This window comes from Delphinus delphis, chromosome 1, assembly GCF_949987515.2.
Source record: "Delphinus delphis chromosome 1, mDelDel1.2, whole genome shotgun sequence".
Taxonomy (NCBI): domain Eukaryota; kingdom Metazoa; phylum Chordata; class Mammalia; order Artiodactyla; family Delphinidae; genus Delphinus; species Delphinus delphis.
Window position 1 is genome coordinate 139,229,123 of NC_082683.1, and position 17,364 is coordinate 139,246,486.

Genomic DNA, 17,364 nt, shown 5'->3' on the forward strand with positions numbered 1-17,364 from the left:
AAAAAAAAATCACGAGAAAAAAAAAAAAGGAAAGAAGTAAGCCCCCTCCCCTTCCACTGCTGCTGAGCTAGCTGTTTTTGCTCCTGCCCATAGCCATGGTCAAGCCTACTCTCCACATGTTTCTCCCGCCCTTGTCTAGGTCATGGGGAGGCTTAGATGCCAAGCGCTTTAGACAGTCAGGACATGGCTCTGACTTCTGTTGGAAAGAAGATGTGGACTTTGATCACTCATGCAAAACCCTAAGGTATTAACATGGGATGTTTGCAGAGACCAACTCCAACTACCACCTATGCTGTCTAGTCAGAAAGTTAAAGATATGTGCATGGCATGCCAAAGATTGGATGTCGGGTAAAAGCTTTATGACTTCGGAAAACTTCTGGGCCTCTCTGGGCTTTGTTTTTCTCATCTGAGGAATGGGAGACACAACAGTACATAAGACATAGGGCTGTGGTGGCAGAATCAGCAATACTTGAAAAGTGCTAAGCACAGTACCCAACATGGAGAGAGCATTCGGCAAACTTGAGCATCGTGGGATGTTACCTGTTCACACTTGTGTGATCCAGGAGTAGAGGGCTCAGTCCAGTTGAGCCAGTATGATTGTCACTCCAGGAAATTTGAAACAACAAACAGACACAGAGACTGGAAGTCACTGGAACTAGAGCACATTAATAGCCACTCTCAGGAGGTAAGGTCCATGTTGTTCCCACATCTGTCCTTTCCAACCTTGGTTACTGAACCTTCACTTCTTTGGGATACCTTTGTATCTTTCCAATACATTCCTCTTTTTTTTTTTCTTTAAAAAAAAAAAAAAAGAAAGTGGTCAAAGGATATAAATAGTATGAATACATGACTTTACACAAAGCCTTTATCTGTGACACAGGCAGGACAGGGACTTGTTTCCGTGCTCTCTGTGAGAGACTACAGACCAAGGAGCCATGTGCTTTGACCAAGACAGCCTGGTGATGTCAGACATGGAGCTTAAATCCCAGGCCTAACTGTGCCTTCATAGAGTATATAACCTGCTGGAGAGAGGATGAAATATGTTCAAAAGTAATGGCTGGATATAGTTCTTAAGCCCTCAAGTAACCTGTTTTGTTAGGGGATGGATGCATTAAAAGCATTTTTGCCTTCCTTGTGCATCCCAAACATACCACACATAGTCCTAGATATGTTATACATATTCAGTGAATCTTTGTTTTTTAATCCCTGTTTTAACTTAGAATGGATTAAGGGACTTCCCTGGTGGTCCAGTGGTTAAGACTCTGCACTTCCACTGCAGGGGGCGAGGGTTTGATCCCTGGTCGGAGAACTAAGATCCCACATGCCACACAGTGTGGCCAAAAAAAAAAAAAAAAACCACCACATTAGGGTGGATTAAAACTAAGACATCCCTAGATTATGCCATCCTCCTCTGTAAAAGTGTAATAAGTTCTGGGCTTGGAGATATAGCTGTGGAGTGTGAACAGCCCGAGCAGAAAGGGACTCCGTTCACTGTTCATTTTGGTTTCTCCTGTTCATGACAAATTGGTCTCCAGAATGGCTAATCCATTTGGTAATGACTTGTTGAAAGGCTGAGTCTTTCCTGTGCCTAGTATAAGTTCTTACCAATACAAAATAAGGGCTTATTGGGGGCTTGGTAAAACTTCCATGCTATGAGGTATATACAGTTTATAAATCAGCCAGCACGTATTTATGACTTAACCTTCCTGGTGCTCAGTAGTCAATGACGGAGCCTGGCTCCTGTTGCAGGGAGACATATACTGAGAGAAAACCGATTGCAAGTAACTATCTCAAGCCTTGCTTTGGATTCTCAGTCACATCTTATTCTTTTCTTTTCCTCTCAAGGGTCGAGATTACTGTTCGGAAGAAGAAGATATCACATAGCACCAATTCTACCACTCAAACTGGGAGCTACTACTGTGTAAATAGGTTACACCCCACGTTGAAATCTTTGCAAAGGTCGGTTCTCTTCAGCGAACAGCACTATAGCAAAAGAAGATCGTTCCATATCGTATGCCCCATTAAATTACAATGTTTCTTAATGAACTTGCAAAGGAATATTGCTAAAAACAAACAAAAAAAAAACTGTTATCGAACTTTCTTTGTTGCTGCTAGTTAAAACTTGTTGCAACTTTTCACTTCTCTCAGTGTCCAGGTCTGCAGCAAAATTCTGCAATTTCACCTTAAAGATACTGTTGGTTTTACAGATGCTCTCCAACCTATTTTCTATAAGATAAGGTAGTGGTGAACTCAGATATCCAACTTCTGTCCTAGACCGGTTCCGCTTCTAAGACAAGCGCCTCCTTCCCTCTCTCCTCCTTCCCTGCCTTCCCCTGAGCAGTCCAAAGCCTTGCTTCTCACTGGCAGTGCCGCGCTTTGGAGAGGGGACGGTTGCTATGGCAAAAGCCTTGTTTCTCTGTGAAGAAGAAGTAGAGACGCTGTTGTCGATTAAAAGCATGTTGTGACATGGCTCCTGGAAGTGACATAGGAGCGAACGGCAGGTGGTTTCATTTCCTGGGTCTCTTAATCAAAGATCAAGCTTGCAGCGTCAGTTTTGCTCCGATGCAGACGGAAGTGTGATCACAATCATTTTGAATCCCTCTTGCCTACTTTTTTTTCTAAGAAAATAAACATTTTACTGTTTTTATGTTTCCTTGTCTTCTCCCATTCATCCAGCTCAGTGTTTTATGATGATCCTGGGTGCGGAAGACGAGCCCTCCTTAGCAATGACTCCTCAGTGGCTCCCTACCGTCCCATTTATAACCCACCAAGCATTCGCAGTGCTGACAGTGGTCAGAGGAGGTGAGGGGACGTCCCACGGCTTTTTAGGAGGGCCTGAAACCACCCTGTTAGCTTTCATCCTGTTAGCCAATAAACCACCCTACTTCCCTTCAAAATGGCACGTGGGCCTTGCCACTTCCTTTCTCTTACTTGCAGCACTGGATGGTGTGGTGAAAAGCGTTTGCCGACTAGAAAACATAGTACATGGACACTGGTGATGATATTCGGAGATGCGAAAGCCAAAGCCCCGGGCAGTCGTGGGGAACATGAACTGTGGGTTTGGTAGAGTTTATTTTTCCATAATTCTATGAAGAGAATGGTCTCTTCTCAAAGACAGAAATAATATTTTTAACAAATGTTGTCACAAGTAAATAGCAATCAAAAGGAGAAAATAACTTTTGTATTTTTTTAACACGTTCGATAGCTTTGACGAGGGTTCTCTTTGTTACTTTCAGGGGAGGGCACCCTATTCAGTGCCACGCCAGCAGCCCAGGTGTGGGTTTGGCCCACAAAAAGAAACACAGCAAAAGCACTGTGTGTTTCTCTGTTTGCAGGGTTGTGGACGCGAAAGGCCTCAGCGTCAGCCACACTGCCACCCTCCAAAGGTGGGTAGTTAATACGCTCTGGGTAGTTGAGAGATCACCTGCCGCAGAATAGAATAAGAAGCTTAGTGTGTTCTTGCTGTGAAGATGAGCCTTGACCTGAAAATCCATCCACAGAGCTGGTGGCACCAGTAACGTGTTCAGGGGGAGATTCCTTATCTCCTTTTAGACCCGGCACACACCAAAAGTGAGGGGAAGGAAACTCAGTCAGGCACTAGAGAAAATGGACTCAAACGTTAGCAACAAAAGCCCTTCCTTCTTTCAGCCGGCAGCAGCAGCTATTTGGGGGAGCAGCTGTGGTTGTTACATAAATAGAGACGCAGCCAAAATTTCGGGCTTTTTATCCAGCTTCGAGCAGAAAAAACGCAGGGAGAGTTCGAGTCGCCTAGGGTTTTATGTCCCCTCCTTTTCTATGGTTTTTGGCCAAGTGACTAAAATAGTTTTTCCCAACTGTAAACGAACTGCCAAGCCCCACCTTAAACTTGTGCGCCAGTGACTTGTTCACTGTTCCGAAGGTGACCTTTTCCCGAGATTCCTTGTTCTTATCCAGCAAGAATGAAGCAAACACTGAATGTCTTCCATTTCGCTCCTCTATTTGGTGTCTCAGATAGTGTCTTCCCAGAAAATCACCACCTTCCACGTGGAGATGAAACAGGCTCACATCATTTTTCTGACGGTCACGTTTAACATTTTGACATGATACACGTGTACACAGAACCACGTGTCTCTGGGGAATCTGATTTTTGGGGGTTTCGTGACACCTGAAGTGTTGTGCCCGTGAGCCAGTGGCTTTTCACCTGGAGTTCTGTCTCCCGGGTTTAACACGGGGTACCTCTTTGATGGGCAAAAGTGATGTCATCTGCAGACACATTCGGTACATCTAGAAACAGATCTGAGAAATGGGGTGACGGAGCCAGTTGGCGTGAAATACTTGACTATGTTAGCAACGCTCAAAACTGTCTGTTTTCCATTTGTTGGTTTTAATCATAAAATTGTCAAGGGATCTGTGTTTGTACTTTATTTTTTTATGCCTTCTGTAAAGGTCTAATGCAAAAACATTTGCCTTTTTTTTTCCCCTGTGTATCTGAACATGAAGCCCGTTGTCTCAGATACAGTGAAAGAATAATCCAGAAGCTGGTGCTCCTGCTGGCTGTCATCTCTGAGGACTCAGGGAGATGAAGGAAGGAGGGAGGGAAATGGTCTGGCGGATGGAGGTATAGAAAAAGGATGAGAAACGGGCCGAGAAGCATTTAGGACAGAGAAGGGCGATGGCTGTGCGCCCGGTGCGATTCAAAATCCAGCTGCTTTAGTGGCCAGTGGGTGGGGCAGACTGGAGGCAAGATTTACAGCTAGATTACACACGCCTTATGGGCTCTGAGTTGTAGAATTGTACAAGTTCAGCAGTATGTGCGTAGCTTTCTTTTGGTTGGCAGACATTCAGGATCACGGAGTACTGCTGTCATAATTGAATGCGTGTTTGTTACTGGCAGAGAACCCTGAAAGAGGCTTTTACCTCACGGTGCCTCCTAGCCCCAGGCTGGAGCGTAGGGTGGTGTTACGGTCTATTTAGGACAAAGAAGGTACAAAGTCTGGAGACAGAAAACTAGGTCGGCCCTCAGACATAGCAGCGGCCACCCACCAGCCTGCTGGGAGACAGGTCTCTCCCCGTCTGCAGTGCCCAGGGTCTGAGACGGAGCTTTGATGCCCTGATTGAGGAGCCTCGGCTCCTCAGTCCTCCGTGCTGGTGCCAGCCTCCTGCACCTCCGTGTCAGGGGCTCACCCAGGGTCAGAAGCGGCCATAGCTGCAACCTGACAGCCCCCGGGAGCGGGTCCAGGGATGATGACGCCCCCCTTTCGGTCCCAGTTTGAGTTATAACCTTGTCTCCCTCACAGTCTCGTTGAGACTTATTTTCTCTTAGGGCCACACTCTCCCCACAAGCCTGCTAAGAACAGAGATTATAGCTCTTACGCAGTTTTCCTCAGCAGCCTATGAGGCCCGTTGGCATATTGATTACACGTCCTGCTTAGACACTGGGCAAGAATTTAAAAGAGCGTTTCCATGTCTATTGGTCTTGTCAGTATCATAGGAAGAAAAATTATCAAATTCTTAATCTAGGAAAATACTGACTCTGAATCTCTGATATATTTTTTATGAAAGGCAAAACAATTGGTATCTAAGGCTCTCTCCTTCCTCCTCCCAACTCCCTCATAAAAAAAAGGTATCAGATTGCACTCTATAATTTTACATAAAATCTGCCCTGCATGCTTTTCCCCCGGAAGACATGCTCAGAGCTTTATTTCTTTGTACGTCTCAGAAATTAAACTTTTTGCTAAGTTTTGCTTAAAACCCTAGTAGAAGAATAAGGCCTGGTTGGGGACAGGGACTATATATTTAAGGGCATAATGAAAGGGTGGCTCGAAGCAGGAACATGGCTTCTCAATGTCATGGGTGGATTACTGAACCTCCCCACCTCCACTCCCGGCGCTTGTATAAAGCCGGGTGAGGCAGTTGGCTTCCACCCTGCAAATATGTCCCTGCCGTAGACCTTTGGAATTTCATGGATAAGGTCTATGAATTGCCTTTTACCAATGAATGGACATGTTTTTCCAAGGGGGAAAAAAGTGCCCTTGACTTCAGTCACCTTTTTGTATGTCTCTGGAAGAGGGTCGAAAGCTGTGGAAGAAAATGAGGATTGTGGGTAAACAGATTTACTTTTGTGACAGACCTTAGGACTCGCTCACTAGCTATGCCATGCTTTTCAGAAGACTCTTGTACCTTATCTGGGATCTAATCTAATCTTGGGGAAAGAGGAAAAGGAACGAACATTTATTTTTTAAACTCACTCAGTGTCAGATACTGTGCTAGGCATTTTTATAATTGTCTTGTCACAATAGTCCTGGGAAGTGTATTTATTACCCCCGTGTTCTCAGTTGTGTATCTTAAGTGTAGAATTCATATATCCAACATAAATGGCCATGTTGAAAGAAGGAAAGATGTCACTCAAGTGTTTTCCTAATTTTTTTTATTACTACTATGCCCTTTGCAACGCGACACTGTGAAAACAACCCTTTGGGGGCATCTCCCTTTTCCAGAATCTCTCCTTGGCTCACCACCAGCTTGGTTTCCTCATGGGGAGTGTTTTACTTGGCCTTCCTATATCTGATAAGCTACACACAAACCAGGAGAGGCTAGCAGGGTGTTAGTGCCCAGAAGGGAACGGCTTTGGGATTTTAGGCGCATATCTCTTTCCTTGGAATCCTTTCCGCACGTGGAAAAGGAGGCTGGTATCTGCAGTTAGGTATCAGATGTGACCAGAACAGGCTTTTGAGTACTCTGATTTCTTTCCTGGGTCCCAAGGCTTGTTTCATCCCAGGATGCATCTTTTTAAGGTGAAAAGCCTTAACCTCCAGAGAAGTTTAGGAGAATCTGATCTCCAAAGGTGGAGGAAAGACAATGCCTGGACCATTAACTTGAAATCCTTTCTTGTGAGCTAGGGTTTGACATCTCTTTTTGATCTTTGGACCGGGGCCTCTGTATTTTCCAGGCTAGTTTAAGCATTGAAACTAGATGTGAATCTCTTTCAAGACCTTAAATGTTTTAGATAGTCAGGTAGTGACTTGGATAGGCATTTAACTAATTTGTTCCAAGGTCAGAAGAGCCCAAGAATTCCCCAGTTTCTCTCTTTGCTTCTAAAGGCACAACCTCTAAAGAAGATGACTCATGTCTCCATGGCAACTGTTAAAGGTGCTGCCTAGAGGGGACCCGCCTCCGCCCTCACTTACTTAGCTTGAAAGAATCAAAAGAATTTCCTGTGTCAAGGGGGTGCTATGTCCAGTTTTCTTATGAAAACCGTTGCCAAGATTCCTGCCTCTTTCTAACATGGTAGCTGTCAAATTCCTTCAAGATGATGTAGGAAATGGCTCTTATCTCTTCGAAGCCAGAGAAATTGCTTTAATTCACCAAGACTCACCCCTAAACCAAAGGCCCTATTCTAATACTGTCTTCCCTCTCTACTCTGAATTCTCCCTTCTTTCCTTTCCAGGGGTTGTTTTTAGCCCAAGGCGTTGCATCTGATTGGCTAAGACTTAGAGGCAGTAAAAAGAACACCGTGAACTCAGCCAGAACTGCCTTAGGGTCCCTAGGGTTGAGAATAACTCTAGAACCTCAGAGACCCCTGGGCTTAGACCCAGAAGTGATAGAACAGCCCCTGGTTTCTGGCATTTCAGTCCAGATCTTCAGGGACTGTTCTCTCTTGACAGTCAAGTGAGCAAGGGAAGTTTCGCAGTAGATTGCAAGCCAGCTTTTCTGTATCTATTTTCCTAGAGCAGAACAAGGCAGCTGCCTTATAGGACTCTAAATTTGGATCAATTTCCTAACACACACACACCCCACAGAAAGCTACATGGAGAAAAAGTATATAACTACTTTATCATTGAAGTACTTCAAGGATGAGCTGCATTTTGCCATATTGTAATCTCTAAGATAATGCCTAGGAAAGCATTAGTGTAATTATATCAAACTAGGAAAACCTAGTGATCACTCTCACGAAAGTTTGAATTAGACTCGAATAGAAGGTTGCAGGTCTGCTGGTCGTCTGGTCTTGTGCCCTCTCTGTGCCAGGATGCCTGCCACTAGCATCTTTCACTCACCTGGGTTTTAACCTGGACTGTGGCAGCCTTTCCCAACCCCAGGCACATATAGGACCCATCCCTCAGGACACGTGCCAGGTCTCGCCATATACCCCAGCATTTCTCACACACTCTCCCACGCAGCCAGTATGTCCCTGACTGTAGCACTTCAGCAGCTCCACTGGGACACCAGCGGCTGGGGCTGGGGCCCCTTCGTCTAGGTTGGCCCAGAGGTAACATTTTTAGCATTGCCTCTTCCAGTGTCGGGGACTCACTCATTCAACAGATTATATGGAGCACCTAGTATACTCCAGGCACTGAGCTAATCCCCAGCAATACACGGTTGACCCAAGCCCAGCTCCTGCCCTCAAGGAGCCCACCGTTAGTGGGGCAGACAGTGTGGGAAGTGCACTGTAGGGAATTACTGGGTGCCGCGGGAGGCTCTCAGAGGGGCAGCCGCCCAGCTTTGGAAATCGGGGGCTTCCTAAAAGAGGGGACATCAAAGCTCAAGGTTGTCAGAGGCCTGAGGGAGAGCATTGCAAGGTGCCTTCCAGGCTGAGGGGACAGCATGGGACTCAGCCAAAGGAGGGACAGTGTGGGTTGTCAGGGCCTGTGTGCAGAGAAGCAGCTGGCGCTAGGAGTTGAGGAGGGAGAAGAGAGGGATGTGGCCAGGGCAATCAGTGACCCGGCCCAGGGGGCATAAGGAGAGCTGTAGGTGATGCTCTGCCCCCTCTGAAGCCCACTGCCGAGGCCACCCAGAGAGGTAAGTGTGATCCCCGTCAGGACCAGACGTTCCCTCCGTGCTGTGGAGGTACACAGTTTCTTGCTGAGATGATTTACTCCTGTGTATTCTCCACCCCTGCCCCAGCTCTTTGCCCTCTCCCCCAGAGCTGTTTGATTTCAAGAGCTTTAACCTGGGCTGGATTTAGAGACATACAGGGGACCGCTCTGGGTCATCCTGACCTGGCTGTAGAACCAGCAAGGCTAAAAATACCTCTAGGGAACAGGCCAGCCTAGACCCCGGGATGAGGGTGCACCCTAAGATAAATACACGGGAAGCCGCCTAGGGCTTCCCAACTCGGGATGTGAGGTCTTCATTCATTCTACCAAAGGGCAGCCTCCCTTGGACAGCCTTTCCCCGGGTTGGGTCATACCTGGTGGCCGAGCCTCTGCTGTGTCTGCAGTGTGCACCTGTGTCCTGCCAAAGAAAGGGGAATTAAAAAACGAAAACAAAAAAGCACACATGGTTTGTGTGCACATGGAAAATACCCGCAAGCCTAGACAGCTGCCGTGAGCTTCGTGGGGACGGGGAGGCCCCTGGAGCCCCGCGCTCTTTGGGAGTGACGCAGGGAAGGCTCAGAGACAGCAGACAGAGTCTCTCTGTGCAGACAGCTCGCGGTGCCAAAGAACCTATTCAGGGCTCAGAGCATTGGGTTTCTCTTCCCTTTGCCCCCAGACAAATAATTAGAAACTTTATAAGGAGAAGAAAAAGAATTAGATGAATCAAAATACCAGCTGTGAGGCAGCATGGTTGCTAGAAACTCAAGAGAAGGCCACAATAGGTAACATAATTTCCTTGAGAAGTTGGAGGCACTGGGGGCTGAAGGCAGTTTTCCTAGCTGAGGGGCTCAGGTCTCCTGACCCCAGAGGGCCCTGAGGACGACTTGGGGCTCACCTATTGGCTCACCTATTTTGCAAGACCTCCGCACCTGCCCTCCTGGGTGCAGCCTGGCATATTCACTAGCCATCTGGACCCTTGGAAAGATTGTCGCTCAAACACCTGCTCTTTTCCCAGATATTCCTCTGGCTCCTTACTGAGCAATTTCTGCTTCTGTGTCTTGTGGTTCCCACGTGACTATCCCACCAGCCTAGACGTTTTCATTAGAATTCGGCCTGTAGTAATCACGATGCTGGAAACTGACAGAATATTTGGCCTCAAATACACCTACTTTAAAATGAAGGTCCTGGAAGGTCCCCTTGGTCGGGGTGTGGTCATGGGATACGGCCAGGTTTGCCTTAGGGCACCCTCTCCCCATTGTCTGCCCTGGTCCAGTTCCCTCTCCATCACCAGGAAGAGATCAAAATGCTTCCCTGCCAGGTGTCAGCGGCTGTGTATTTGCGCTTCCCAAGGGCATCTGTGTTTTATTTAGGTTAAGGCGTTACATTCAAGGAAAATCTAGTGGCAGGATCAGGAGACATCAGCTCTCATTCAGGTCTGGGAGATAACCTTGAGACATTGCTCTTCTGAGCACCTGCAGAGGCTTCCTCAGGTGGGCGTGGGAGCCCCGCAGGGAAGCCTGCCCAGCCCTCCACATGCACGTGAATTCTGTAAAGCCGTGGGTGCCCATCTGTTTGGACCACACGTGCCTGTCAGCAAAAACCTTGTGAGATGCGTCCCCCCCGTATGTTTATTAATTTAAAGTATATATTCATATACTTCTGTACTAAAACATTAGGCACATTTTTTAAAGCGCACAACATAGAAATTTTTAAAGAGTGATATACAAAATATTATAGACAGAGGTTCTGGTATTTTCACTCTGAAGCCCTGAGGGTTTGGGTGCCCCCTATGTGTGCACAGCCACTTTGGACACCAACCACCGTTTCAAGAGCAAATCCTCACACCTTGATGGCATCCATCCCAAACTACTGTGCTGGCACGTGGCCTGAAGAATAGGAAGGTCGTAAAGCAAAATCCCCAGGAGATTGTAATCTGGGAGACAGGGCAAGCAAACTCTCAAATAGCATAAACTTAATTCAAAACCCCATCCGACAGGAGAGCGGACTCCCTGGGCAGTAGTGGCTGTAGGTGCTAAGAAAAGATCAGGTACACTGTACAGAGCCATGGGGTTGCTCATATTCCCTCTCTGGGTCTCCAGAAAAGGACATTTGGCAATATCCCCAGCTCTCTCATGATTGGAATTCTTTGAACCCTCAAAGTTCTTCAGTAGTACTATTATTCCCCACAGCACCAGTGGGTCCACGTCGCTTGAATATTATTTTTGATTTGACCACCAAGATATGATGATGATTCTGTGTCATTTGAAAAGGGTCTGAGAAAGTATACAGGTCTAATTATATATATACATATTTATACATGTGTATTTTTGTTTATTGTTACATTTTGACATTGGACTTTCTATTAAATAATTTTTAACAGATGACCTGGCTTTGTTCTCTTTTGTGCCTTTCTTTCTCCCTGGATCTCAGGGAAGGGGCTGTTATAAATGTCTGCAAAAGATCTTGGGGCCTTCCCGTCCCTCTACTCTTCTGTCTTCTTCCCTACTGTGTGTACGTAAGTTCAAGTTCTGTTTTTACAGGAGATGTACTACCTCAAGCACCCACTTGGAAAGCCCCCAACCTTGTTTTCATTGCCTCCAGCTTTCAGGGACAGCCCACTCAGCTGTCCCATCAGCTTTCAGGGACTGTCCCATCAGCTTTCAGGGACAGTCCCATCAGCTTCTGCAAATTCATAAATTCATAGATTTGATGAAGTTGCAAAAAAGAGCAATGACAAAAAATGATGCCATGAGCCTTTCAAATCTCTTGTACACCCCTTTCCCTCCACCACACACACACACACACACACACACACACAGTCCTAGATGTGAGACCTTGGACAAGTTACTTAACCTTCCTGAACCTACTTGAAAACAATACTTTTCTCATAGGTTTGATTTGAGGAGATCCCATAGTAAATGCTCAGTAAACAACCACCCACTTCCCAAAGGCACTCATTCAGCCAGCTGACATTTGTTCATTGCACAGTGTATGCCGGGCACTGGGGTCTCCCAAGTAGGGGGTCAGGGATGTGAGGAATTAAGGCATTCCCCTCTCTCCAAAGTCAGATGCAGGGGGAGCAGTATGAAAAATGAGGTATGTGCCTTAGAGTTTCTCTCGTTCCCCACCCTCAAACCCCATGACTATCTGGCACATTCTGGACGCTGAAAACAATTGATTCTCCCACTACGCTCGCCTTCCAGGATCTACCAGAGAGAAACACACACACACATAGTCTCAAAGCATGAAGCCAAAAGCAGTTTCTCTTGGCTCTGTCTTCCCTGTAGCATCAGCCTGTTCGCCTCTGACAGGTTGTCAAACAAGGCAAAAGCCCAGGCTTCTGCCCAGAGGAAACGTGGGACCCAAGCTTGTTCTTTCCAAAACAGTAAGCCTGTTTCTCCCTGCAGGAGCTCGCTTGAAATCACAAGGCCAGCCAAGCTTGAAGGGTTTCCTAACCCCACCTCACTCCCGACTGCACCCCACACACATACACACATGCTGGTGCCCCGTAGCCCTGATTGGGAACTTTGGGAGCTTACTTTAATCTCAAGCCACAGAGAAGTCAAGCTGCAGAGGAGACCGCAGGACTGCCCCTCGTGTCCGCTCCCCAGGCTCTTGTAAGCAAGGTCAGCGTCCAGTCCACTGGTCGTAGCTGGACTGAAGCCTGCACGTGGTTGCCTGGAGTTCTCTTACTTGGAAGCGGGAGTGGCGGGAAGTGACACATGAGTGATGGAGGGAAGAGGAAGACTGATTGGATAAAGCCTCATCAACAAATTGGAGGGAAATGAGTGAAACGAGACCACAAGTGCTCACACTCAGCCTGGCCCAGCAGATGGCTGTAGAGGATGGGAGCTTCTCCTCAGGGGTCTCCCGGCCACCATCACCCCCGCCACGGGCACTGCCCACCCACCATTTCCATCCCGAAAGCTCAAAGTCATCTGGTGAGGAACGTGAAGTTTTAACTCACTAGATTCACATCATGTTACCCGCTCTCTGACAGAACCCAGCTTCCATTGGCCACTGCTTTTAGCCGGGTCCTCACCCTATTACTACCCTGCCATGTTTATTTTCCTACTCTGGTTCCTTCTCTCCCCTCAGGAAAATTCTCCCATTTCTCCTTATTACAGAAGATTGAACTTCCTTTGAGGTCCAGTTAAAACTGACCACTTGTATGAGACCTCGTCTTATGGCCCAAGACATGCCAATCTTTCCTGCCAAAGAACTTCCCTTTCAGCAGAGGCCAGGTGTTGGTGGGGGGTAGAAGCCCTGAGAGGCCTGAGCCACAGAGAGTTGTGGTATAAGACTAGGTCTCCAAGTGTAAGGTGAGGCCTAGAAACCGGGTCAAGTTCAAACACTAAGAGCCAAGTTGCCGGTACTGAGGAAGGGTGAGCCCCTGGCAGAGCCCGGAGCAGGCAGGTAGCAGGTCTGAACGCTGTGATGGTCATGGAGGGAGTATTCAGGGAGTGAGTGGAGTGGAGCATCTGTGTGCAAGGAGATGCGTAAAATAAATAAGCAACAGAGAGATAATGTACAGCACGGGGAATTATACCCATTATCTTGTAATAACATAATGGAGTATAATCTGCAAAAACACTGAATCACTATGCTGTACACCTGACACCAATACAATATTGTAAATCAACTATACTTCAAAAGGAAGAGAAAGGAAGGAAGGAAAGACAGGTAGAGAAAGGGAGGGAGGGAGGGAGGAAGGAAGATGTGCACCAAACTATACATTACAAACAATGTTGTAGCATTATTTCTAACGGAAAAACAGAATGCACTCTTAATGCCCATCAAAAAAGAGAATGGATACAGGCTTCCCTGGTGGTGCAGTGGTTGAGAGTCCGCCTGCCGATGCAGGGGACATGGGTTCGTGCCCCGGTCCGGGAAGATCCCACGTGCCGTGGAGCGGCTGGGCCCGTGAGCCATGGCCGCTGAGCCTGCGCATCCGGAGGCTGTGCTCCCCAATGGGAGAGCGGGAGAGGCCACAACAGTGAGAGGCCCGCATACGACAAAAAAAAAAAAAAAAGAGAATGGATAAACAATAGTTTAGTTAATTTTGTATCAACATGAATAAACCTCAAAAACAGAGCAGTGAGTGGAAAACATGCAGAGGATACAGTATGATGCCCCTCATATAAAGTTTGAAAGCTTTCTAAATCGTATCATATATTGTGCATGAATGCCCTACGTGTATAGTAACGTGCATAGGAAAACATACATGGGAAAGACAAATACCAATTTCAAGAAAGGGAGGAGGGAGGGAGGACGGGAAGTGGCACAGGGGAGGGTTAACAATGTCTCAGTCTTTTAAAAAATTAACTGAAGCAGGTATGGGGAAATAGGGTGTGTGTTTGGAAAATATTCCCTATACTCTTTTGTGTGTTCAAAAAAAGACCTCATGCCAGTGACCAGCTGCAGCTGGTTTAGACTCAGAGGCTACCGCCAGCCACGGATGAGACACCAAAGCTTTACAGGAAATGGACATCACTCCTCTCAGAGCTCTGGTAGCTTTGGAAATCTGTGCTTCATCTCATATATTTAGGTTCTCTTCTTTGGTTTTCCCATACAGAGGGCAGATCCCCTGAAGTCCCACAGCCCCTAGCAGTGAGCTGCGCATAGAAGTGGACTGGACAAACTTTTTTTTTATTGAAGTATAGTTGATTTACAATGTCTTAATTTCTGCTGTGCAGCAACATGATTCAGTTATACATATATACATTCTTTTTCATATTCTTTTCCATTATGGTTTATCACAGGATATTGAATATAGTTCCCTGTACCATGTAGTAGGACCTTGTTGTTTATCCATTCTGTATAAAATAGTTTGCATCTGCTAATCCCAAATTCCCAATCCATCCCTCCCCCATCTCCCTCCCCTTTGGTAACCACAAGTCTATTCTCTAGAGCTGTGAGTCTGTTTCTGTTTCGTAGATAGGTTCGTGTCGTATTTTAGATTCCACATATAAGTGATATCGTATGGTATTTCGACAAACATTTTGTGGTCTGATTTCTCTCATCATTTTCTCCCTGAATGAAACTCTATCAATCACTTCATGTAATTCCCATTTGCATAACACACCCTGTCCACATGCATCTCCCTCCAGGCTGCTTGGCCCACCTGGGGCCTCACACATGGCCCCTCAGACTTGCCCACGACCACTTCCCACAAGGCTCAGAAACTGTGGTCTGCAGTCTAGAAAACGTTGAGGAAGAGGTTTAGCTGGTATGGAGTGAGGCTGAAGCACGAGAGAGAATCCCGCGTGCTGGAGACAGGAACTTCCTAAGACTTAGTGAGTTGTTCAGCACAGTTCCAAACATCAGAGGAGAAATGCCTGCCAGTAGCTCTCCTTCGAACCTGGTTCCCCCAAGAGTTTTATGGCTCAAACAAATGGCGTTAACGGGATAAATGCTAGGGGTGAGTAGGGCTTGAGGATCACACACACACACACACACACACACAAATAAAAGAGAAGGTATCACTTGGACAAACGTCATTGGTTCATTCTAAGACAAGCTTTCATTAACGGTCGACTCTGGGGGGGGTCTCAACAGGGGCTTCACATTGGGTCACGTGGGGAGCTTTTCAGACCACCAGCGTCCAGACCTCAGGTCACTTAAGTCAGGATTTCTGGGAGCGGGGCTGGGCATTTTTAAGCATCTCCCCAGGCCACTGTGAGGCACAGGGAGGGTCCCCGGGCTACTTGTCCACCTAGCATGCCACTGAGATGGGCACCAGCAAACAGAGCTGGACAGAATAAACCCTGCCCCCAGGGAGCTACAGAACAGCAGGGCGTGGGTCTGTACACACAGTCCAAGGGGCTGTGAGAGCCCAGAAAAGGGAGCACTCAAAGCTGCTACCAATCTCGATGGTGAGAATGAGACAGGAAAGGCGGGGAATGTGGAGGACTCCCGGTGACACATGAAGGTGAGTCTCTCTTGTTGATGGGACAAGAGAATGAATCAACCCCTAGAAGTCGAAGAGTTCAGGCTAGGGAAAGGCCTCAAGGGTTCATCTGGTGTCCAGACACAATTTTGCTCAAGCCATTCCAAAGAAAGAGAATTTCGTGAACACACCCATCCTGGGCAGGAGGTTTACCCCTCATCGCTGACCTCAGGCAGAAGCCTAAGCCTGCTCCTACCTTGTGGTGGTCCTCACCCAGCTGCCCTCAGCCCTCGGTACACCCCTGGCTCTGGGAGATGCCTTCAGGATAAAACACAGCGTCTAGGGAATGAGTTCCTTCCCCGCAAATTGACAAACCTCAGGGAAGGCAGATTCCACCCCCAGAAAAGCGGGGTCCCTGACTGAGGGCAGTGGCTGCTCGTCCTCTCTGCAGCATCTCTCAGCTGAATAAAAAGAACAGGATTTACACACCCAGGACGTTCCGTGGGGCAGAGCTAGAGTGGGGTGATGGGTGGTGTTATAATGATTAAAATTGAGGCTGCAGTGGTTGAATGCCTGGTGAGTTTGGGAATTGCCGGCTGGGATGTTACCCAAGATATATGCATCCCCCCATGTGGGTCAGACGGGCTCACGGCTGGAATTTCAAGCACTTGCTCCAATTGTTCCCGGAGTTCTGGTCATTGATATGCTCGGCACTTGGTCACTGACCTGACGCAGGGTTCTTGTGGTTTGCTCTCATATCTGGGACTGAGAGCCTTGAATACAACCAATACAGACAGGATCCAATAAAAAGCAGTTGTAAAGGCTGACCTGCCACCACCCTGCTTCCCAGGGCCCCAGCTGTGGGGTGAGGCTGCTGGGAGGGAGGGATGCTGGCTGGTTTCCCCACAGTCCTTTTGTGTCAGCTGAAGGCTCCCCTGAACACTTCCCGTCTGCTACAAACCAAGGCTGGGGCCCACCGGGATATGAGTCTCCCATGATCAGACTGGAATACAAATGGAGTCGCCAATTTAAAGATCAGGTTAGATGGCGTGGAATGGGAGGGGCACACAAGGAGAAACTCCTTTCCAAAGCCCCGTCATTCTACATGTGAAAATTCAAGTCACTAACAAGGCTCTGTCTGTTTTCAGTTCCCACCCCCTCTTCCCAGGCCCTTGCCCAAAAAAGGAGAAAAGGAAGCTTTAAATCGTCACCCTAAATCCTCTTTTATCTTTGACATAATCTGCCAGGATTTGTGCCCCTGCCAATGCAGTAGGATTCTGGTGCCCCACGGCCCCCTTTGACTCCTGCCAGGGCCCATAAACATCTTCCCATTCCCACCCCTCCTCCCCCCAGCACACAAGTGGAAGGAAAAAGCTTGAAGATTTTCCAAAATATAAGTAAATAGAGTCATCGGGATAAGTAGGAAGACCTGGGTAAGCAAATCTCTTCACATACTGAAACTTGGTCATAGTCAGAGCTGAGTTCCCTCCCTCAAGTCCCAGATGAGATGAGCTTCTTAGCAGAAGCTGAGTCTACCAAACACTGGCAGAGTCCACATCATTGGGGGGAAGTGTGACATCAAGGCCATCAACTGGTCCCCAACTGACCCATCCTCCTAATAGTCACTGCCACGTATGGAACAGAGACTAAATGTTCTCTCACATATTCTTCCAGATAACCCCT

The 17,364-nt window shown here is 47.4% G+C and overlaps 1 protein-coding gene across 2 annotated transcripts in view; it reads left to right on the forward strand.

Annotated features, from left to right (window-relative positions):
• The window catches only part of C1H1orf21 (chromosome 1 C1orf21 homolog), a 227,754-nt gene extending 222,470 nt beyond the window's left edge, over nucleotides 1-5,284 (forward strand). The window contains exon 6 of one of the 2 annotated variants that reach the window (XM_060035253.1): nucleotides 1,846-5,263. In XM_060035253.1, coding sequence (XP_059891236.1) covers nucleotides 1,846-1,884 — 39 coding nt within the window. In that variant the 3' untranslated portion in view covers nucleotides 1,885-5,263. Of the gene's footprint in view, nucleotides 1-1,845 lie in introns of both variants that reach the window. The other variant, XM_060035258.1, reaches the window with a different exon arrangement.
• The last annotated feature ends 12,080 nt before the right edge of the window (nucleotides 5,285-17,364 follow it).